Genomic DNA, 25,045 nt, shown 5'->3' with positions numbered 1-25,045 from the left:
ACCTGTCCTATGTGGCCTTTCCACAGCATTGTCATGTGGGGAGGGTGGTTCACCATAAAGTCAACAGCATGGTCCCTTTTGACACAATACATACACTAAACAACAAAGGCAAGCTGCCTCGGACCACAAAATGGAAGATGGGTTTTCAGAGTGGAGCGTAGAGTCGTGGGAGGGCTTGAAGTCAACACCATGCTCCCATTTTCACACAACAAACTGACAACAATGACAAGCCGCCTTAGAAGATGAGTTTTGAAAGTGGAGGGGAGAGGTCGTGGGGTGGCTTGAACTCAATACCATGGTCTCATTTTCGCACAACAGGCCTACGTATATAAACTGCCGACCATGACAAGGCACCGCAGACCGCAAAATGGAAGATGAGTTTTCAGAGAGGTGTGGAGGGGAGAGGGAAAGGGAGGGAAGGGAAATGCGATCCTTCATCGCTGAGCGCATCAGTGCTGCCATCTCGGGTTTCCACTGATGCCAGAGACTTTCCCCCATCATGCACCATGTTTCCTATTGTAGACGATGAGGGTTATTGTTTAGAACGAGCGTGGATTCTAGCTAGGCATGATCGAGCCTTTTTGAAACAGATAAACATGACCCAGGTAGTCCCTTTGCACTGGCCCAATTGGGTGGGTGGGAAAGTTAAACATGATGATTACCAACAGTAACATGGTGGTGTTCTATCGAATTCGAAAATGATCTACCATTACCCTGTTAGTATGGCCCTTATCCAAACCCTAACCTTAAAGGATAGTTCCGGCGTAAAATGAAAGTTTCACCATCTATTTCCCATGCCCCAAAATGTATGTAATGATGAGCCATTCCGGGAAATGCCAGGCCGTTATGGAGTTGGCTTATTTTAAGCTTTTTGGCGAAAAACGCAGCCAATGCATCACGGCGGGGCCAATTTGTAAATATTATTTTCGGATGTTTCCCAGCTATAAACAACCTCAAAAACGCTACGCACTTCATCACAAAGGTCTCGTCAATCAAACCGAGGCACAGAGAAGATAATCGGACCACACAGTCTTTCACTGGCCAGTGTTTTCAGAGGTGTCTCACTGTTGCAACTCTCTAGTCTGACACGGATGCAGGCTACTCCATCAGGTGGCGAGGTAGGCTAAACATGGTCTGCGATTCTTATACCGGCCGCGGCCGTAAAATGAAAAGCTGGAACCGACTGCCGACTGCCACTGTCTAAACCAGCCATATTACGGGAATGGCTAATAGCATCAGAAGTGGACGAAACTGACATAAAAACCCGGAGGGATCGCGACTACCGTGTGTGCAGGCAGCTGATTTGAAGAGTTGTATGGAGAGTACAGGTAGGCAGACTACTCTTACAAAGTAATTGCAACACGGTATGATATAACATGGATTCAACTTTGTAATATCACACCACTGGTGATGTACTTACATCTGTAAGAGCACTTCTAGTACGACTTTATACAATTCCTCCGTAGCCCTCCTCCGTTGTGTAATGGTTCACCATCTGACCTCACGCGCCCTCGTCAATTACAGTCTACTTCACTGAAACTACTCTAGCATGCTTGACATCAACCACCTGGAATGCCTCAGGTCGCTCACAATTTCACTTGCCATCCCGCGCTAGTTTGTTTTGACAGTTTATTTATCTCCTGTAGTGGGCTACATTTACTGCACCTGTATATGCCTTCCCAAAACAGAGTGCTTGCTGGCAAAGACGCGCGGTGTTGCGACCAGTTTCACAGATTCACAGACAGTCAAGATTCATGAGCCAGACAAATGTATACATGTTTCTCTCTCTTCAAACATACCTCCATAGCCATGCACCTTTTTGACACAGCATTCCTCTTTAGACGGTTTCGTTTAGGTGTTCCATCTCCCTTACTCTTCTTGTAGTCATCATCCTCGAAATGCTGCCTGCACACACGGTAGTCGTGATCCCTCAGGGTTTTTGTGTCAGTTTCGTGCACTTCTAATGTTATTAGCCATTCCCGTAATATGGCTGGTTTAGACAGTAGCAGTCAGTGAAAACGGTCGGGGTTCCAGCTTTTCATTTTACGGCCGCAGCCGGTGTAAGAACCGCGGACCATGCCTACCTAGCCTACCTGATTGCGGGGATGTTGACATGTACAGTAAAATGAGGCATAGAGAACTTTGGTAGCACACATGGCTAATGACTAATTCGGTGCCGACCCATCACAGCACAAGCCGAATTTCAACTAGCTCTTGGAATTCTGACTAGCGCTTAGAATTCTAAATGCAGGGCATGAATGGAGTTGAGGTGTGTACAGAGAGTTAGCCCTCAGCATCATGATTTAACACTATTTAAGTTATTTTACACCGAATTTTCCCTTTAACCTAAGTAATGCGTTGTGAAGAATGAAGCTGTATAAAGCTCAGTTTGATGGGTTGAGAAAAAAGCACCTCCTCTTGAATGTCGCCCAACTTCAAAATGTCGGCCAGCAAAACTTAATCAGTTCATGTACATTGTCTTTAATAGAGTAGCACATTTTTTGCAAGTGCTTCCACCTGATATTGAGAGAGATAAAATTGTGACAAAATGCATGGGCAATTCGGGGGAGTGTTGAGGGACTGAATAATTTTTGTTGCCACATCCCTAATCTAACTGTCACCTGGGGAATGTCGCTCTGAATGTAGTTCCAGCACACACACTCAACCGAGCGCCACACATCTTCTGGCGAGAGTCAACTTGTGTTTCTGCAAGACAGGCTGAAAAACAAAAATGCTATTCCCAGTAGTAGGGTTGATTGACATGAGGCCTCGACAGGGGGCCACTGTAGTTACTGAGGAGAGAAGTCACCCCTATCAGTGGATTTGAACCCAAGTCTCCGATATATACAAATATGCACGTTGACCACAAGTTAGGCTCTTTGTTATCAGAGCCTGCCTGATGGTGGTCACTCACTATCCATCTCAGCCACTATTGGTAACAAGGTTCAACACTGAATTTATTTGAGTGTTCAAGGATGTTTTTCAACTTCCTGATATTAGCATAAGGCCTAACAGAAAACACATCATAATTTCATTCATCTCCCTGCCAGCAACCACAAGTACATAAACCACAGAGACCTCACAATAATTTCATTTATAGCATAATAAATTAACACTTTTATTAGATTTTATACCCACACTCCTGTTCATAACTTTAGGGAACAGCGCTAACAGGTAAACACCCTGCGGCGACGGTTCGTGGATCTGTCGTCTCTCCTCCGTGACTAATGATCACTCCAGGTTACATTCCTTAGCCGTCGTGCCCGGACTTGCTCCTGGACAGGTGAGGTGAGGCTGAGGTGGGGTTGTGCTTCAGGGTGGATGGGGGTGGGGGTGGGAGTGGAGGGTGGATGGGATGGGATGGGACGGGAGACATGCCAACTCACTCATAGCAGTAGGTTTCCATAAAGCACTCAGTGCCTCAGTGTTTCCCAACTGAAAAACCAGACAAAGAGAGGAAATAGAGGGGAGAAGAGAAGCGAAGAGAAGAGAAGAGAAGAGAAGAGAAGAGAAGAGAAAAAAACAAACTTCAGAAGTAGTGTTTGTTTGAACAGCACATTTTTCAAGGTGTAGTGCACCAACTAGTCACGCTCACTCAGCTTGTAAAAGAGCTCTCTCTCTCTCTCTCTCTCTCTCTCTCTCTCTCTCTCTCTCTCTCTCTCTCTCTCTCTCTCTCTCTCTCTCTCTCTCTTCCTTTGTTCTTTACATGTTTATAGATTTCTCTTTTATGTCCCGTTTTTCAAAGGCATTCCTTTGCAATATGCCACTGGCATCCACCTGCGTTGAGGGAGCATCAGCAGAAGGCTACGCTAGGTAGCCAAGAGAGCATGTGCTGTTTATTTACATAGTGAGTCACTGATGAACCCAATAATGACACAACGTTAGCAATACATATACATCATTGCGGTATTAAAACAGATGTGTGAGTAAATTATGCAGCAGTAAAAAAAACAATGTGTAGTCCGAGTCATTTACGTGAGTTGATATGTCCAGACCTGTGGAAGATTGTTATGCCAAAAGTTAAGATTAAAAATTACACTTTATCATATTCTAACTATTACGTTAAAAAGGTACAGTATAACAAAATATGTAATAACATGCAATTTCACTACCTTAGGGTTAAGGTCACATAAGGGTTATGTAGGGTTATGTTACATTGACCCTGTGAAACATACAGTACCATGACAATTGTTACCCTAAAAAAGTACACTATTTGTGAATGTATCTCAGATGAAAAATCTATTGCACTCCGACCCTGTGTTTAATTCCTTCTAACATGAATGACATCATGATAAAGTCCAAAATACCCTCGTCCCTGCTTTTGTGGTATTGTGATACAGTGTGTTTCATGACGGATGGACTGTCAGCAGTGATATCAAACAGGAAACATAGCACAGCATGGACTCAGATCAAATAAAGCAACACAGAACAAACTGAGGAAATGCAGAGAGAGAGAGAGAGAGAGAGAGAGAGAGAGAGAGAGAGAGAGAGAGAGAGAGAGAGAGAGAGAGAGAGAGAGAGCGGAGCCAATAGTATGTGTGTGTGTGTGTGTGTGTGTGTCTGTCTGTCTGTCTGTCTGTCTGTCTGTCTGTCTGTACTGCTCTACCTTCGTGAGGCAACTGCCAGGCCGTGCCCTCCTAGTGACGCAACAGCTTCAGAGTTGCTACCAGTCAGGTCAAGAGTCACTGCAAGTACTTTCTGAGTTCCCGCAAATACGGGAACTCCTCCCACTTTGTTGGGAAGCAAACAATCATTAGCAAACCAAGGAAGGCCATTTGGGAAATGCTGTTTGGGAAATGATAATTGTTATGTTCTTGGTCAGACCAAGTCTCGAAGAGATTTTAAAGTCGATGACAATCAGGCTAACAAGGAGCGGCCCTCGCTCCATGTGGGGGCCAAATCCTGGACCCCACATGTTTTGACCCCTTTTGTTGGGGTAGTTCTGTTGTTACTGGTAAAAGTGAAAGTCTAAAAACATTTCCTTACTGACAGGTTAAAATTAAACAGTTTTTGTTTGGGAATGCTATTGTTAGGGTTAATATGAATGGAAGTCAATGGCAGGGCCCCGCAAAGATATTAAGGTGGGGCTGTGTGTGTGTGTGTGTGTGTGTGTGTGTGTGTGTGTGTGTGTGTGTGTGTGTGTGTGTGTGAGAGAGAGAGAGAGAGAGAGAGAGAGAGAGAGAGAGAGAGAGAGAGAGAGAGAGAGAGAGAGAGAGAGAGAGAGAGAGAGAGAGCATTAGAGACTTCAGTGTGTGTGCACTAAGTAACCCAAAAACAAACAGTAAGGGTAAAAGCCAAGATGAGGGAATCACCCAGTCCTTTCATCATCCCCTCCTGTCACTCAGCTCCCCGTAATGCTCTGTAATAACAGTTTTGCGTATTTGACACAAATATTGATGACCACCGGCTATTGTTTTTTCGCAATTCCCAAAGTTCCCCTTCTATTCTGCAAGACACCACAGTGGATTTCACAATCAAACAAACGGTTAACAACAGTGTGTGCAGCTATAAAGTGACCTGACAGAGCATAACAATCATGTTACTCAGAGAAGCCGACATGCCGACAGGAGGAGACAAAGGGGTCAGTTGTCCCAGACCCACGCAGAGAGAGGTGGCCCAGAACTGAGTCCACATGACATCGTATGTACTGGATGGGGGGGCCCTATCATATGACATTGTCCCGGGCCCGGCCAAAGCTGCAGCAGCTCTGTGTGCAACCACGATAACGTAACCTAACCAAGCATAACAATCATGTTTCTCCTTATCTCTGTCACCACTTCTTGCTCTGTGGTTTCTGTTCAGCAGGTAGGAATGAGGAGAACTAAGGCCTCCATTGTGCCCTGCGGGAAGGTCTTTACGCCTGGAGGGACGTACGCACGGACGCCTGACGACTCTTTCCATGACATCACAAGGGCTGTTGTTGTGCTTTTTTTCTTGCTTTGCTTTGTGTCTGGACCAATAATTTCCTCTTTTAACGTTTAGTGCCGTCTCCGAAAATGGCACGTATTCAACACACGTTAACACGCATGCATGCACACACAAACACATGCACGCACGCCTGCACACACACGTACATACACACACACACACACACACACACACACACACACACACACACACACACACACACAGACACATTGAAAAAAAAAGAAAACAGAAAAGAACAGAACAGGAGGGTAGAGAATAGCATGGGTTGGGGCTGCGTGCCACCACGCTGTTTCACATATACTGTATACAACAGTGTATCTGGAGGGCCGGACTGCTTGCAGAGGAATGGAAACCAGATGCTGCGCCAAAGGAAAAGTATATGCAGCTGACACAGTAAATGGATGCACATTCAAATCCATTAATGGGTGGAGTATTCACTGGAGTTAATGTGTACATGACCACATCACTGACTTCTGAAGTGTGTTTCGTGCCCCCCCCCCCTCTCTCTCTCTCTCAGTGTGTGTGTGTTTGTTCATGCAGTTGCATTCGTGTGTGCGTGTGCGCATGCATGTGCATGTGTTTGGGCGTGTGCATTTCAGTGTGTCACCTGTGCATGTCCGCACATAAGCAGAAATAAAATCCTAAGTCTAGTCACACCTCGTGACACTAAACAAGCCATTTTCACGTATTTCCAAACAACTAACTCTTATTTTTTTCCACTAATATCTGCTCTCTCTCTCTCTCTCTCTCTCTCTCTCTCTGTCTCTCTCTCTCTCTCTCTCTCTCTCTCTCTCTGTCTCTCTCTGTCTCTCTCTGTCTCTCTCTCTCTCTCTCTCTCTCTCTCTCTCTCTCTCTCTTTGCTTGTCGTTTGGTCAGGTCAGGTCCATTGTTGGTTGACCAGTGCCAGCTTAAAAAGGGCACACAAAGGCCAGAGTTGCTGCATGGGTATAGTGTTGCTCAGAATAGCCTGTCGGCAGACTGTACTGTATATAGAAACAACATTGTTCACGCCAGCGTATGAGAGAGAGAGAGAAGAGAGAGAGAGAGAGAGAGAGAGAGAGAGAGAGAGAGAGAGAGAGAGAGAGAGAGAGAGAGAGAGAGAGAAGTGTGTGAGACAAGTGAGAGAAGTGAAGTAAAGGCTTCAACATTGTTTACACCTAGAGAGAGAGAAACGGATACAGATATGAGATAGAGAGACAGAGCGTCAGAGAGAGAGAGAGCACGAGAAATAGAGCAAGTGCGAGAGAGAAGTGAGAGAGAAGTGAAGTACAGGCCTGAAGCAGACACAATGCTCGAACACTCCAGGCCAGAGACAGACAGAGGAACTGAACACTCCTTCGTGTTTTTTTTCTTGTCTCTGCCACACTTCTTCCCTCTGCATGGGCTATTTATAGCATCTTAAGCATTGGCAACACCCCGCCTTCAAAGAAAACATGATCAGTGCATGGCAATGCTTTCACAGAAAAACTGGCCAGATTCGCAGCAATGGGTGATGATGACATGAATGAATGATGACATCGAACAAGAAAAAAAACGGGAACAATTACTGAAATGTTTTGGTGAAAAAAGACCTTTTTCTTCATTTCATAGGTTGCGTTGGCTGACGAAGGAGGTGTGAGTGACAAAGGGTGGGGGATTTTGTTTTTTGGCTAATCTCTCGGGTGTCTTGATCATGGAAATATACTGTTCAGTGTTGATGAGTGCGCTCCAAGTAAAGCTTGGATGGTGCGCCTCTGACAGACAGGCAGGAAATGTACTGGAGATGGAACTCCCATTCTGTGTGCATGTGTGTGTGTGTGCCTGTGTGTGTGTGTGCGTGCGAGAGTGTGCGTGCGTGCGTGCATGCGTGTGCGTGAGTGCGCGCGTGCTTGCATGTAAATCCATGCAAGTGTTGTAGTTTGCATGCACGATATTGGTATATACAGTACTGTATATCGATAGGTCTGATGAAGATTCAGGGGGAATCGACATGTTGCATGTTTTTAACTAAAATGCAACTGTATGTAATTGTCTAACAACTGCAAAGCAGATGTGCGCCCACCCGATAACAAATACTTGGTTTGCACAAAACATGGCCTTTGCATGAACATATTTGTTCTTGTGAAACTTGAATGGAATAGGAAAGGGAGAGACAAAAGAAGAAAAAAGAGGAGGAGAAATTTATCAGAAGGGAGTGAAATAACAGGTGGCTTTCTCCCAGTGAAACGCGCCAAGCCTGCTTGTGGAATGCACTTTTCAGAAACCACATATTCTTTTACAAATCTTTTTTTGACCTTTTTAGTCTCTCAGTAGCCTTTATTCCTACCGGACAGTGAAGATGTAGACAGGAAACTAGTGGGAGACAGAAATTTTGGGTAGGGTTGGGACATGACCCAGGCTGGATTCGAACCTGGTTCCACATGGGCAAAGTTCATGGGCACATATTCTAGCACGGAATTAGTTTGATTAGAAGGAAACAATAGAAGTTCTCGAGTCCTTCTGTGGCTTTCAGTGTTGCACTTTCAAGACGAGATGCTTGTCGGCCAGGATCATTCATCTTAATGCTACAATCAGCTTGTCTGGGATCAAAAAATCACTCTGGCATTTTTAACCTGTACCAGCCCCTCACACATACCCCTACACAGGCTGCTACCATACTTTATCCGGATTGGCTTAGTCCAATGTTTATCTTTAAGGTGGAATAATTGGCTGCCCCCTCTAAATTGTGAACCAGTCCGCAAAGAGAAAATAGCAAAGCAACAGCATGGGCCCCTGAGGACTGCCGGCCCCCTTGGAAAATGCCCTGTATGCCAGATCACCAGTCCAGGCCTGGCTACAAGATTATGTAAACACCATTGACGGATCTCCCTGCGCTTGTACCTCATAGGTTATTCAATGATTGATTGCTCTGACATAGCACTTACTCTGTTGTGAGACCCAGAAAACTTTACAATTCAATGCTTGACATTCAGTCAGTCAGTCAGTCAGTCAGTCTCTGTCTCTCTCTCTCCCTCTCTCTCTGTCTCTCTCTCTGTCTCTCTCTCTCCATCTCTCTCCCTTAAGTGATTTACAGTATTTACATACTGGAACAATCCTAATGGACAGATAGGTTGTTCAAGGGCACTTCAGATGTGAATGAAGGTACTCGTCATTCATCCACCCAACGCACATTTATTTCTAGCAATTGAACCTGCAACCCACTGATCTCAACACCAACTCCTGTTAACCATTACACACATCAGCCCAAGTAAATAACTACAACACAATCATTTTCTGACTTTTTCTTTTTCCGTCATAGAACCCTACACAGTAAAAAATGGAGTGTCAATATTGCAGTGTAAACACATTTTCCTCTGAATAGAGTAGTTATAACAATAGGCAGAGTAAACTCCTCCAAATGGTAGTGTCAAAAGTGAGAGTAAAAAAGTGAGTGTCAACATTTCAGTGTAAATCTATTTTTCTCTTGATAGAGAGGTTATAACAAAAGGCAGAGTAACTCCTCAGACAAAATAACTCTGCAGGGTGATGATTCCCCGCGAAAATTCTAGAACCGGAGCTGGAGCTGGCATGGCATGTTGGAAGTAGTTTCTCTCCCTGCGTGGTAAGTGGATTTGAATATTTATCGAGTTTTTGCTGTTTATGACCATCATTTTTCAATACACTGATGCTGATGATAGACTACTGTATGTGTATTAGGTTAAATTAGGCATGCATATGTAGGCTAGCCAATTAGTATTTTTCACTGATGCATTCGACTGCAATATTAGGCTACATAGCTTTTAGAAGTAGACCAATGAATAGTTGTTTTAAATGAAAACAAAATCCGACTACATTTGCTTGCATGCTGACGCCGTGTGGTGTGGTGAGTATTGAAGTTTTCTCTTGTTTGCTGAGTTTGGGTTACCCGTACCAAAATGTAGTGCTAAGCTAGCTAGCTTGACAACGTGGTTTCCCAGATTGTATGGGTTTCCCCCAATGGCATTAGCATTGCAACGGTTCAAAAGTTCACTTGAGAACGTGCCCAATGTTTTGCAAGGTGATGTGCTCGTGCTTAATTTGTGGCTCTGAAACCAGAAATGCTCGATGTTAACATTAAGAATATGTTAGTGTTGGAAACCGTTTATAGTTAAGTGTTGCTCAGTTTTATGGTAAGTTGTAGATTTGAGAGATTCATCTACTCGTCCACCTCATAGATTAGCACGCTAAACTGCCCGCTCGTAGTTGATGCTTGATACCAGGAATGTTCTGTTTGGGCATGCGTGGACACACGTGTAGTATATAAAAGTGATTATTGATTCGTCACGTAACATAGCTACATCTAGAACTAGTCCCTGCATGGCTTGCCAAGTCTTCGATGCCGGTAATCATACACATGCGTCAAATATGGGTTTGGTGTCAACTGTGGTGTTTTTGACTCATGCTGTTGTTGAGAACCACCGAGTTCTAGCGTTTCGCTTAGCCGGTGCAGCTTTCGTCAGTGCAGCTCAACAGAGGAAGAAGTGTGAGTGGAATAGGAAAGGGTGTATTGTTGTCGACGCGTTTCAGTTGCTTTGAAAGTTGTAGTAGTTGAGAGTCATCTGCTGACTAGCCTTTATTTTTGCAAGTTTGGTAAATGCAATCCAATTAATGGACGAGGAAGGGGATATGAGTGTGGAAAGGGTGTCGTGTGTGCACGCGCGCTGGCAGGCTCGCTCTGTCGTGTGTGTGTGTGTGTGTGTGTGTGTGTGTGTGTGTGCGCGTGCGTGCGTGCGTGCGTGTGTGTGTGTGACCTGACAACTGTTTTGTTTAGAACACTGGTGCAGCTGAAGGCCAGCGCAAATGGGTGAACCGAGGAGAGAGTGTGATGGGGAAGGTGTGTGTGTGTGTGTGTGTGTGTGTGTGTGTGTGTGTGTGTGTGTGTGTGTGTGAGCGAGCGAGAGAGAGAGAGGGAGAGAGAGAGGCCACGTGATTGGATACTGCAATTAGGAGCAATTTACCTGTTTTCCCATGTTTTGCTGAAGAATTATATGCAATCATCTATTTAACAGATGTTATGTGGATGTGTAGTGTTGAGGCAACTCAGTTGGCTTTAAGAAGTTCATAAGGACATGGAAAAGGATGACTGTGTTTCATGTTCTGATCAGTGCCTCCCATACAGGTATCCTACAAACCAGCTCATTAGTGTTCCTGATACAACTGTGTGAGTGTGTTAATGTGTGAATATGTTGACGGGTATTAACAGTTTCTCAACTTTCTCAAATTTAACAGAAAATGCTGTTGCGTGTCTCATTTGGTGGAGTGCAGAAGTACATAAAGATGCTTGAACTGACGTTTGATGATTTCTTGAGAGAAGGTTAGTCGCCTAATTTGAATTGAAAGTAGGCCTATCTTAATGTAGCTTAATGTAACTTAAAGTGGTGACATACTGCAATTATTTCTCATCAGATCATTTTGTGCACTATTTATTTTGTACTCCAGTGAGTTTGAAGTTCAACATCCCCGAAGACAGATGGTTGGACCTCAAAGTTTATGACCAGTCTAACACAGAGGTAGACGCCGAAGTTTTTGAGGAGCTCGTAAAAGAGTTCCATGGACCTTTCCTAGTTTCATTGGCCAATGAAGCACCTGGTAAGTGTTGCCTACTTGCATATGATTTACACATACATCATTTAGGTGGAAGTGTTGAACTATGTAAGCCACTGCTTAGAAGCCATTGTTTAACACTTTTTGTATGTATCTTTTTTTTTTTTTTTTGCTACATTTTATTTGACCATGTGTTGGACAATGCTGTTGCAACTGTACACTGCACCTAGATATCTTTGTTTATTATCTAAATTTTGCTACTAATTACTTGTATACTGCTGTACTCTGTGCCAACCCCTTACTCTGTACTTGCTTGAATTTCCTCCTTGTAGGTCGCTCTGTTCAAAGGCATCAGCTATGTAATGTAATGTAATGTAATGTAATTGTGTTAATATTTTCCAATGCTCAGGTAACCCTCAGTTCACATCATCTCCAGGGTCTACTGCATCTGACGACACAGTGATCCTCAACTTCTCCCTGCTTGAGCCAGCTGAGGAACCCCTTGAGCCAGCTGAGGAACCCCTTGAGCCAGCTGAGGAACCCGTTGCAGCCCAAGGCAGTCAACCTAAAAGGCCTTGCCGCATCAACTATGAATCAAAAACTGTGAGTTTGTGGGTGTGGGTGGATATACAGGGTTTAATTTGCACATCGTGTATGTATCCTGTTTGTTTCAGAATTACCAACAGTTTTTCAAAATACATTGCTTCATATGTTATCTTTTAGCTGATTGAAAAAATCCTGACTACAAAGCCTGGAGGTGACCGTATCATCGAGGAGTATGCAAAAACAAAATCAATCACAGATTCAACCAGAAGACGGCTCATCAACATACTTGCTGCAGAAATGACGGAAACACATGGGTAAGTATAGGTCAAATGTGTTATCATGAGACAGTTAAACATCATTGCAATTATTCTTTCGATTATGGTGTTCAGTGTCCTCTAATAATGTTGTTTATTGAATACACCAGGACCTCGCCGCCGCGGAGTGTGAAAGTGATGTATGCACAGGGGATTATCGCTCTGTTTCCATATCTTGAAGACCCATACTCACAGAATGGCTATGTAAGTGAAGGTTTTACAATATATCACCCCTACAAACTGTTGCTTGTATGAATGGTAACGCTTTATTTTAGTGTTACATCTATAACCACGAATACATACAATGTTAATGCCGGTATAAGTAACTTTGAAGGCATGTACTAAGCAAAATCAAACATTTGTTAGGTCCTTACTAAGGTTATATTGGTAATAAATCCCTAATTGTGCATGAACAAGACATTTGCAAACACATGCCTAACAAATGTTTGATTTTGCTTAGTACTTGCCTTACAAGTTACTTATACAGTATACAGGCATTAACATTGTATGTGCTAGTGCTAATAGATGTAACACTAAAATAAAGTGTTACCGTATGAGTGTACATTATACTGTGCATACTGTATATTATACATAGGAACACTACTACGATCCGGAAAGTGGTTCAGGATACATTGCATGGCGGTTGAAGACCATTCAACGAAAGGCTTCTGAGGAAAGAGTTCCAGCAGTTAAATCTCCTAAAGGTAACATTTATAATGTGGGTGAATGGTCAACATGTGAAGTGTGTTTAAAGGAAGATATACAACTGTGCAGTTCTAAACATTAACAACAAATTTTTTTTTGTTTTAAAGTTGGTGGGCCAGGCCATGGACGTACTACACCCTTTACTGCCGAAGTCCTGACTGATGAGGAAGTGGAATCCGCTATCGCTGTGTTGAGACATTCTGCTGATGAGGAAACCATCCGTGAAAAAATGAAAACCACCTTCAGTTACCGCCAAGCAATGGTCAATGACCATGACAAATCTGCAGAGGTCTTCTCAGTTTTTCCACGGTTCCTGGACACACCAGGACTGGTAAGACATCTAGTTCTACATTCATTATATGTCTGTAATGGTATTTTATAGGTACTCTAGGTGTAATGTATGCGTATTGTCTATGTCAAATTGTCTATGTCCACACCTAAAGTCTACGTCTATGTCTGCATGGGAAAGTAAGAAATGTTATTTCAAATTCTTTGTATGACCACTAATGTAAAGAAATCGACAATAAAGACGACTTGACTTGATTGAAGAGTGAGGCCTATTGTAAAATGTTGCACAAGGTACTGACTGCAGTTGTCCTCCTTTCCTTTTTTTCCTTTTCAAATTACAGGTAGAGCAGGATTTCAGACTGATGTTTGGCGAGCAGACTGCCAATAAATTCCTGGAGAGATGGCCTACCACTTTCAGGGCAAGAGTCATTAAGGAAAGCCATGGACTGGTCCCCTCCACAGACCTTCTTGATTTGATGCACAATGCTGAGACATCCACTGAAGTTGAAAATGGTAAGTCTTTGAATGTGGAGAAGCATGTTGCTAAATATATTGAGGACGGTGGAAAAGTATGGCTGAATGTTAACATGATGCTTGTTTGACTTAAGGCTGGGACAGTGATACGTCTGCCATCATACTGCTGCTACATCTGCTACCGCCATCCGCACAGGGACGCAAGAAGCCAGGGAAGATATCAGCATCTAATGCAGTGGATCACCTCATCAAATTCCAAAAGGTACACTAGAATTATATTTGACAATGAATCAAGTCCTCCCACCACCCCTCCACTCCAACAACACTTCATACCCCATACATGAAGCCTTTCCTTAGACCAGACTAGACCACCACCGTCCCCCCGGCACACACACACACACACACACAAACACACACACCATTTATAGTCGGGGAGTATAGTATAGTATAGTATGCCCTTTATTATCCCGCCATGGGGAAATTCATTTGTTGCAGCAGTAACATAAAGATTGTGCAAAAACAGCAGACAGCATACATGCAACACAGGACCAGGAGGTTAAAAAGTATATATAAGATAGATAGAAATAGAGATGTTAAAGAAAATAGAAATATCTCTGTTAAAAACATCAAGTACATTAGTAAAAGTGAAAGTGCATTTGTAAAAAGTGCATTAGCAGCTTCATAAAAAGGAGGAGAGGGGGCTAGAACAATAATAAATAAGTGAATAAGTTAAAAAGACCATCACTACAAAACACCACCATCATCATCATCATCACCGTGACCACCATCATCACCACCAGGAGGGATATTCTACCATGACGACTGGTAACAGTAGTATAACGCACTCCCACTATACTTTTTTTTACACCATATTGTACATGGCCACAGAATGCTCTAATGTTTCAGCCCTAGTTAGTACTAAACTATCAAGTCAAGTGTGTGTGTTGAGGTAGTGCAGGTAGGATGTGCAGTCATTCAAGTGTAAGAGGCATGAAAAGCAGCAGTAACATGTTTGGCCTCTAGAGTCATTCTGCAGTTGGCAATCGTAGCTTGTTATATACCATATGAAAGCTTGAAGTGTGCACTATACGAATAATATCCTGCACACGCACAGCCTCAAACATGAGTCCACTATTGAGCCCACCTCTTCAAACATTACTCCTCTACCCTTACACTTTCTAACATAATTTTAAACATGGTCACCCTCACTGCCAACTGCCACTGCCAGGGCCAACAGCACTCCACATCATTCCCTCAAACCTGAGTCAACCACTAGTAACATAACATTCTTACATCTTTTATTTTTTAGAGTTGAGAGTGTTGTCATGTTATTGTTCTAATAAATTGTGTTATTGAATGTGTTTTGTCATAGACGGGAACAAGCCTGCAGCAGCATCTAGACAACATCACTGAAAGCCGTCAGCCCTACCTCCTTGCACAGGGACCCACAAAAAGCAGCATTCACTCCTTCTTCATTGCCATCGACAAGCACGCACTTCCATGCCAAGGCACCACCTCAGTCGGAGCCCTGGATGAACTCTTCAAGGCCCACTTTGTCTTTGGTACATCTTACAGTCCTGCCTTGAACAACTTTTTCACTTTTCTCCAAACTTCCATTTACAACATTGATGTAGGGAAAACTAAGGAAACGCCAAGAATTGCAGAGTTACGAGCTAGAATGGTGCGTTAGACTCAATTAAAGGATAACTTAAGCCACTATCAACATGCAGCTGTAATGCTCACACTACCCTGGACTTGTCAGTACCTGAGATTTTTTTTCCAGCCTTTTCTGAGATCCTGGTCATTGTAATGGGGGCAGGTGTTTGTTTACATTTCAAAAAAACCATCTTGATTTATTTCCAAAAATATGTAAAAGGTTAGCAACATCAGCAGACAACTAGCAAACAGCGATACCTTTTGGGAAAATATTTGGACTAGGCCTATGTTAAGAATTTTTAAAAAGTAAACAAAAGCTGCCCCCATTACAATAGCTCAGATCTCTGAAAGAAAAAAATTGGCATCACCGGGTTCTGACAAGTCAAGGGTAGCGTGAGCAATGCAACAGCTTATTGAAATTGACTGAAGTGGTCCTTTAAAGTGACACTGTCCCATTTTTGGAAAAAGCTTATTTTACACCTCCCCTTGGTTTTACCGGTCTCCTATACTTCCAACCGTTCTCGGGTTATGGCAGTGCAAATTTTACCTCCAAGCTAGCAGTTAACATTGAGTCCTATGACACCAGTTAGCCACCAGCTGGTTTCATAGGACTCAATGTTAACTGCTAGCTTGGAGGTAAAGTTTGCACTGCCATACCCAGAGAACAGTTGAAAGTAAAGGAGAACGGTAAAACCCTATTATTGAACTGAAGGGGAGGTGTAAAATAATTTCCAAAAATGGGACAGTATCACCTTAAACAATTTAGTGCTTTCTAAATGATCTTGGTGGAGTAAACGAACAATCTTGGAAGGCATCTCAAATTATTACATGGGCTCTGTACGGGAAGGACTCTTTATCTTCAATGTGGCCAAGTGGGATGCTCATGTTTGTTCAATAGTTGTTTTTTTTTTTTTTTTTATGGGGGGGTAATCCAGCAGAACAGCCATATGGGGCAGAAGTTGAGTCAGAGCCAGCATTATCCTCACAGCACCTTGTAAATAATTGTGCCTCTGTCATTTCCGATCTAAAAGCAGCAGGTATTGCCCAGTCTGTTGTTAATTCTGTTGTGACTACTTTTGGAAGATATTGTCCAGAAAATTCATGAGCATGCAAAAGAGTCAGTCATTCAGTTGTGATCATACAGGACAAAAAGGTGCTGCTCACCTTACCTTTATTTACAGAAGCTGTTCAAGAACATTTATTTGCTTCTGAAGTGACTCGGACAAAGATTTTGTTGCTTTTCCAAAAAGAAAAAAAATATTTTGTTGCTTTTCATGTTGATGATCTTCCTTATCCAAGAATGGAGAGAATGACTCGCTATGTACATTGAACCACATTGTTTTCTCCGAGGAGTTATTGGCAAATAAATGCTGCTACAGTACTTTGATTGTATGTATTTTCTTATGTTATAGCAGTTAAAAGCAATACTATTTCAGTAATATAATGTACACTATATAGTGTATTTTAAAAATGGAAACTACTCAATGTGGTGAACTAATTTTATATAAAATGAAATAAATATACACTATGTAGTGTATTTTAATAATGGAAACTACTCTATGTAGTGAACTAATTTTATATGAAATGAAATAAATATACACTATGCGGTGTATTTTAATAATGGAAACTACTCTATGTAGTGAAATAATTTTATATAAAATGAAATAAATACACACTATGTAGTGTATTTTAATAATGGAAACTACTCTATGTAGTGAACTAATTTAATATAAAATGAAATAAATATACACTATTTAGTGTATTTCAATAATGGAAACTACTCTATGTAGTGAAATAAATTTACTCTGGCAGTGTAAAGAGATCAATGTTTTTACACATTCCATTGTCAATTTCGACACAATGTAGAGTCAGATTAACTCTGAAAATCTTACACTGTCTATAGTGTTAAATATTTCTACACACCTCATTGTTAATTTTGACACAAAATAGAGTAAAATTAACTCTAAAAATCTTACACTGGCCAAAGAGTAAATTTTACTCTATTTTTGAGCGGGACCAAATGTTATCTGACAGGGGGTTAAATTTAACTCTTAAAGAGTAAAATTGACACTCCAGTTTTTACTGTGTAACACTCACTGACCTTTGTTCCACTTTGTAATGTAATGCATAATTTTCCATCTCAACTTTCACGTATTTGCGGATCTGTTGGCATTAATCAATCATGGCGGCCAAGTGAATTTGGCAGTGTTGCTGCAGCTCAACAATCTTCTATTTGGCCCTACCTCAATATCTTAGTGTTGAATTACATAACGCTGAAGAACTCACTGTATGCCCAGTGCAAGCTTTGGAAAACCATCATCAGCCACCCCAGCACTGATAAAGCTTACTTCTCTGTAATTATTTTGAAAAAGTTGGAATTTTGCCCAGTTACTGTTACTCCCAGTTACGGTCAGGTTGTTTGAAATTGGACTGTAGCCAAAGCTCTACAGCAGAAACAATTACAAATTCACGTTCATGGAACACTTTTCAGAGGACTAAACAATAAAGGGGGATTTCCCTAAGTGCCGCTCGTGCGTAGCATCCACTTGACTGAAGCACGGCAGCCATTATTACTGAGTCTGCGGAGTGTTTAAGACAGCACTAAAGTCACACCTAGTAGTAGAGTACAGTGTAGATATTACTCCATTCCACAGAATAGAATAGAATAGAATAGAATAGAATAGAATAGAATAGAATAGAATAGAGATATTAACTTTAATGGGAGCTCTGCTGTCTGCACGCTATTTAACTTGGATGTGAATGGACTGTATACTGTATAACTGGCAGCCATTATGCACCATGACACAAACCCACCATCACATGCCATTAGCTTGAGGTGCGTATACCAGGTTGCCATGGGAAGTCAAACAGAGAGGCGTCTCTGAACTCATGTGTTTGGCCCAGGTGACATTTAAGAATTCAAAGGAGCGAAAAACAGGGGAGGGAGAGAGGGAGGAGATGGAATTCAAACAACACAATGAAGATGTTGCGCACTGCACACAATTGTGACGATGTGCGAGGAAAAGAAAGCACTCAAAGCCATTACAGTTGCTCCTCAGAAAACAATGCCATCTTTGTCTTGCTTGGCTTGCTTGGCCTTCCCCTGTGACTTTGAGAGCCCATGCAGCTGAGCTGAGCTGGGAGAGAGAGACGCGACGGTGGAAACTTTTGTCGGTGCAACATGCATGTGTGAAAGGGGAGAAGGTGTTCTAGGTCTAGGAGAGAGGTTCAGGGAGGAGGTTTTTTTGCACATGCTCTGTAAATTGAGCGTGTGCGTCACACACAACCAAGGTCATCCTTCAAAAGTGCAAGAAAAATTCCATGCGAAAATACATTCAGCATGCTTCTATTTTTAATGTATTGTTTAGGTCATACCAACCGGTTAGAAACGGGTTAAAAAAAATGCATGTGGAATGGAGGGTGTCAGAATGGACTGTGTGTACAGGATTTTTCTTGCACGTGCAAGTTTGAGGTTTTGTTAGCACTACTTAGGGGTCCAGCCAGAACAGGTGTGTTGGTGATAATACATGTATCCTCTTTAGAATGATAGGAGTAAATGTCACTTCCCAGAAAACATTTCCCAGTGTTAATTCAACCCTTACTACAGGAGTGTTAAATGTGACATAAGTGTTGATGTACTGCGTGTGCAAGGAGGAGGTTTTGTCAGTGTCACAAAAGAGCTCAACCAAAACAGGTGTGTTGGTGATAAATATCCTCTCAACAGAATTACACCGTACGTTTTCCATTGTGAATTCAACGCACAGAGTGTAGGTCCACCTACGGGAGTGTTAAATTTGACCCCCTAAGTGTTGCATTTACACTGGATATTTTACTGCGTGTGCAAGGAAGTTGGGTTTAGTTGGCACTACTGAAGGGCCCAACCGAAACAGGTGTTTTGGTGATAAATATCCTCTTGACAGAAGTACTCAGTAAGTTTTCCATTGTAAAGTGTATGTCCAACTACAAGAGGGTTAAATTTGACCCCTAAGTGTTGCATTTACACTGGATATTTTATTGTGTGCAAGGAAGTTGGGTTTAGTCGGCACTACTGAAGGCTCCAACCAAAACAGGTGTGTTGGTGATAATACGTCCCCTTGAGAACCAGAGAGGTGCGTTACGTTAGTTAGAGGACACTTGAGGACAGAGCGAGACCAGTGTCTGGTTTCAAGGCCATCGTATGCTGACCCTTGCATTGCATGCTATTCTTAGTCTGTACTTTCCAAGATATTTCCTCTTTTTCAGAAGCGAGCTAGCGCTGGCCCACACACCCACAGGTCTGCTTTGCATTCTGTGGAATTTCTCCATGCCATGCTAGGCATGCTGTGGTGGTGATGCAAACCATGTAGCCTACATGAAATATATTTTTTATGGGTGTGCTGTGACAACTTTACATGATCTTTACAGTCTGACTTGCTTTTGTCTTACTAGTGGAGCCCTTTGAATGGCATCTTGTGGGAATTGTGATTAACAAACTGTTACTATTGAAGTTAATACTTGTAGCATGTTTTGCTGTTGTTCATTAATGCCTTATCAATAATCATAATAATGTGTAGATCAGAACTGGACTGGTATCAAAAAAGGCCAGGCTGGATGGGACAAAAAAAGGCCAGGGTATTTTTTGCGCATTGACCTCTAAATAGTGAGCCAGTCTCTAAAAAAACACATCAATCCCATCAACATCTGCCCACCAGTAAATGCCCTCTATACCAGAATACCAGGCCAGGCCTGGACTAGATGGCCTTTGCAGGTGAATGTTTTCGTGGCTACTCATAACATTGCACCCTAATGCCAACACATGCCATCAAATGGCACGACTGCTGACGCAATCTTTCTGCCTGAACTTTTCTTTCCCTTGAAAATGTCAGTAAACATCACCATCGGACGGTTTTCTCAAAAAAAAAAAGAGAGAAAAAAAGTTATTTCTGACACGGGATGACGGCCTTTCCGGTCCCCGGTTGGTCGTCGTCGGTCAGTTCAGACGCGACCTGACCGACTGACTGGGCAACGGGTCAGTGATGACAGCAGCGGATTCTTCCGGAATAATAGCGTGAGTCACTCGCTGCCTGTCCCCGATGGAATGGTCTCCCTCTTTCTTTTTGAGACGACTGCCACCTCTGTGTCATTGTCAGCACCAGACGGGGCTAGACCACTGAGCTCAGCTCCGCTCACTCGCTATATGTGTGTGTGTGTGTGTGTGTGTGTGTGTGTGTGTGTGTGTGTGTGTGTGTGTGTGTGTGTGTGTGTGTGTGTGTGTGTGTGTGTGTGTGTGTGTGTGTGTGTGTTTCTCTGTGTGTGTGTGTGAGTGTGTGAGTGAGAGTGAAAGGTTTTGAGTAGGCGGGCGGACAGGCGCCTTTTTCACACCAACATACAACGAGTCGACCATCTGACTCACTGGCGCTGCGAAAACACTCATGGTCAGAGAGAGTGGTGGGGGATGAACTGACTAGTCAGGGGTAATTGTGCCGACTCGGTGTGTGTGTGTACTGCACAAAGTCACTGCGGGGGTCCTTTAAGCACAACAATAAACAGATATATGGGTACTGCCTATAGGGTGGGGGCACTAGATTAGGGTGATTCAGAGGCCCAGGATCTTACAGTGGGGGTCCAAAATGACATCTTTCAGGGGGGAGACAAAGGCGAAGGGAGGGAGGTTTAGATCAACATGATTGAGGGGCCCCATAACTTAGAGACCCAATGAGGTCTATGATATGGTCGAATATGGTGTATGTAGTTCCCAGAATTATTTATTTCCAGGGGGCCCACAACCTCTAGAAAACCTTCCGTAAACGGCTCAGTCCTCAAGATGGGGGGCCTGAGTCAGAGAGAGAGAGAGAGAGAGAGAGAGAGAGAGAGAGAGAGAGAGAGAGAGAGAGAGAGAGAGAGAGAGAGAGAGAGAGAGAGAGAGAGAGAGAAATGCACTGACTAATCATATAAGAGTACTGTATCTTAAGTCATTGGCATCCTCGAAGCACAATATAGTGGTAATAAAAACATGAATTGTATGGTTGAGGTGGAGGCTCCAAAATTGTTTTCTTTTGGGGTCCCCGAAGTATCTGGAGGCTGCCTTGAATAGATCACTCCTCCAGATGGGGGACCTGAGTCAGAGAGAGAGGAAAACCAACTGACTAATCACATAGGAGTATCTGAAGTCATTGGCATTCTCGAAGCACAATATAGTGACATAGACATGGATGGGCTATACGGTCGGTTGGGTTTGAGAGCCCTAAAGTGATTTTCTTTCAGGGGGAAGCAGGATTAAGATGGCCTGGGGCCCCTAGGCTAAAGGTTGCTGTGTCCCCCAGGAGGTCAAATGTTGCTACAAATTTACATAGCATAATTACGAATTAAGGATAACATGTCTACCAACTGAGCTGAATACAACAGTTGTCACAATTCTGCAATTTCTCACTTTTTGTCCATCAGAGGTCCTCTGGCAGGTGGGGGCCCCTGGGCTGCAGCCATATCTTGCCTGTGCATTAATTTGACCCTGTTTGAGAGGCCCCATGTCAAGAGACTGCCTTGAGTAGATGATTCCTCAAGATGTGGGACCTGAGTGAGTCAGAGAGAGAACACTGACTAATCACATGTGAGTATCTTATACAGTTGGGATACTTAAAGCACACAGTACAGCAATAAAAAAAATTACAGACACAGACTATAATAGGGTCAGGGTGGGGGCCCCAAAATTATTTTTTTTTGGGGTCCCACCGAATTCTGGGGATGAACCTGACTATAGATCACCCCTCAACATGGGGGAACTGAGTCAGAGGGAGAGAGGAAAACTAACTGACTGCATGTGAATACTTCAAGAGATGAGCTCACACATGTGAGTCTCTCATAAGTCATTGGGGGTCTTTGAAGCACCCTCCAGAAGTAAATAGATCACCTCTCCAGATATAACTGTATTACAGTCATAGAAACACAGAGAAAAAGAAAGACTCAGACCTGAATTTGCCTACTCGACTAATCACACGTGAGTACTTTATAAGTCAGTGGGATCCTTGAGTACAACGCAGCAATAAACGGACACAGAGCTGTGTCACACTCACAGAAGCAGCAAAAGAGAGAGAAATGAGTGAGAATCAGACATATGATTTGCCTACTAGGTGAAAAGGATTTTATTACTAAGCGCTTTACATCTCTCAGCCAGAATCCTGGCCTTGACTCTCTTCTTCTCTCTCTAGATCACTCTGGCTTCTATTCTACCCATTGTAAGCTGTTTTACAGGCCATCCAGAACTGTGTCAGGGCCAGTTGCTGCACCCGGAGCCACTCACAGCTTTGTCTGGGCCCAGGACAAAGTCATTTGAAAGAGCCCCCTTAACATAGTACAATATAATGAGTTCCCAAATCAGGCCCCCATGGCCCAGGACAACTCACCCCTTTGCCCCCACCCTGTTGGCTTCCCTGCCTGCACCAGTTACACTGGGAACATGGAAAGTGGGAAACTGGGCTCATGTTCACAATCCACACTCATACCGCACTGTGTATTTCACCACATTCATACCGCACTGTGTATTTTAGCGCATGTGACCGTGTGTGACCCAGATTAACCTGCTGACTTTTACCTTGTTCTCAGTGTTTGCTTAGACAAATTAAAAACATTTTCTTTACTTGGTTTGCTTCGCCAATAGTCCAGTCCAGTTCTCGAATGCTGTCAATTTTTCTCATGAGCACATGACTCTGTCTCGGGTCAAGAGTAGGTGCAAAAAGCAGCAAGGTTCTGCCTGCACCAGTTACGGTACACTAGGAGCCTCGAAAGTGGGAAACTGGGTCCATGTGCACAATCCACACTTGTATTTCAGTGCCTGCGACCGCGTGTGACCCAGATGAACCTGCTGACTTCTACCTTGTTCTCAAGCGTTTGCTAAGAAAAAAAGTTTTACTTGGTTTGCATCGCCAATTGTACAGTTCTAGATTTTTTTGTCATGAGTGGTCTCATGACAAAAGTACAGTAGGTGCAGAGAGCAGCAGGGTTCTACGGTGACCTGAAAATGGTATAGAGCATATTTTGTAGTGGTGTCAACAATGATCGATTCGGCGATGCAATCCAATGCGGGGCATGGACGATCCAGAATCGATCCGGCAAGTTCCAGAATCGATCCGGCATTTTTTTTAAGTTTCAATTACTTCCATGGATATTTCGGGAGCAAATGAATGTTAAATTAAATAAAAGCACTTCAAAACATTGCAAGACTGATACAGACTGATACAGACTGATACAGAAAACAGCCAATAAATTGCTTTAAATTGCTTTGCTACTTGTATTGCCTCATCATGACTGATTAAACATTTGCTTTGCTTTCAGTAGAAATGTAATGCATTGCAATGCATTGTAGAATTGAATCGGATCGGATCGCATAGAATCGAATCGAATCGAATCGCTACCTCCCGAATCGTGATCGAATCAGATCGTGAGGGCAGTGCCGATCCACATCACTAATATTTTGATCTGTTTATCTTTCGGACAATATAATTGCAAGCAAAAATGCCATTCTACAAAGAGACAACTAGCCTGTGGAGGGTGGTGGGATTGTTTACATCCTGTTGCAAGTAAATGGACCACTGAAATGATCTTGGAAACGTTACGTAAGGTTGGAAAAGTTTTTTTCGCTCTTTTGATGACCCCTACCAAATAGGCCTAGGCTTGAAAATAAGGCACTTGATGTTGCAAATCTCGCTCATTCCAAACTAGGCGATCTAAAGCTCTGTAAGAGCTAAAACAACTCAAATCACACCCAATATAGTCAACTACAGTACTTCAGCCAATGATTAAAAAAGTAATTTGTATTGAAAGTAAACGAAAGGCTAAAAATAGCATAAAATAGTATGGGAAATAGAATAGCCAAGTCAAAAAACTGTCATTTGTTCTCTATCTATAACATGCAAGAGCCAAACAACTCAGTTCACACCCAATACAGTGAACTTCAGTACTGTATAATATAGTGAGGCCATGGACTTTCCAGATGTGGGTTATCGTTGTGCTCATCTTGCTCCGATAGACAGAGAGCTGCTATCTGACATCAGTAAATGAGAGGCGCTGACGTTTGTTTAGATGAGCAAGCCTATCATCAGGAGAGACAGATAGATGGAGAGATCCTGAAGCCGAAACCATCCCTGAGGCTTTGGCGTGTGTGTGTGTGTGTGTGTGTGTGTGTGTGTGTGTGTGTGTGTGTGTGTGTGTGTGTGTGTGTGTGTGTGTGTGTGTGTGTGTGTGTGTGTGTGTGTGTGTGTGTGTGTGAGTGATTGTGTGTGTGTGAGTGTGAGTGTGTGTGTGTGGGGGGGGGAGAGAGAGAGCGAACGAGAAGGAGAAGGAGAAGGAGAAGGAGAAGGAGAAGGAGAAGGAGAAGGAGAGAGGGTGTGTGTATGTGGTTGCCTGTATGTGCGTGTGGTCTGCCTGACTGTGTGTGTGCTTGTCTGTGTGTGTGTGCGTACATGCATGCTTGTGTGTGTGTATCTCTATGACTGTCTATCCATCTGTGTGTGGTCTGTCTGTGTGTGTGTGTGTGTCTTCTGCCTACACATATGTATGCGAGCGTCTCGTCTCGTCTGCCTCTGTGGTGTTGCCTGCTTGAAGGGCTGGCTTGCTTGCTC

General features: G+C 43.1%; 1 protein-coding gene across 2 annotated transcripts; it reads left to right on the top strand.

Annotated features, from left to right (window-relative positions):
* The first annotated feature begins 12,198 nt into the window (after positions 1-12,198).
* LOC134440593 (uncharacterized) lies at positions 12,199-15,568 on the top strand. Of its 2 annotated transcripts, XM_063190713.1 has the most exons (7): positions 12,199-12,329; positions 12,440-12,533; positions 12,925-13,033; positions 13,142-13,365; positions 13,664-13,835; positions 13,931-14,058; positions 15,169-15,568. In XM_063190713.1, exons 1-7 carry the CDS (start codon positions 12,313-12,315, stop codon positions 15,484-15,486), a joined length of 1,062 nt encoding a protein of 353 aa, XP_063046783.1. In that variant the 5' UTR covers positions 12,199-12,312; the 3' UTR covers positions 15,487-15,568. The 2 variants fall into 2 exon arrangements, with proteins under 2 accessions (XP_063046783.1, XP_063046782.1); XM_063190712.1 differs by lacking the exon at positions 12,199-12,329 and having other exon boundaries at positions 12,336-12,533.
* Positions 15,569-25,045: the final 9,477 nt, after the last annotated feature.

Source organism: Engraulis encrasicolus, chromosome 23 (assembly GCF_034702125.1).
Source record: "Engraulis encrasicolus isolate BLACKSEA-1 chromosome 23, IST_EnEncr_1.0, whole genome shotgun sequence".
Lineage (NCBI taxonomy): Eukaryota > Metazoa > Chordata > Actinopteri > Clupeiformes > Engraulidae > Engraulis > Engraulis encrasicolus.
Note: the sequence above shows the minus strand (reverse complement) of the source record. Positions and strands in the feature narration are given on the sequence as shown.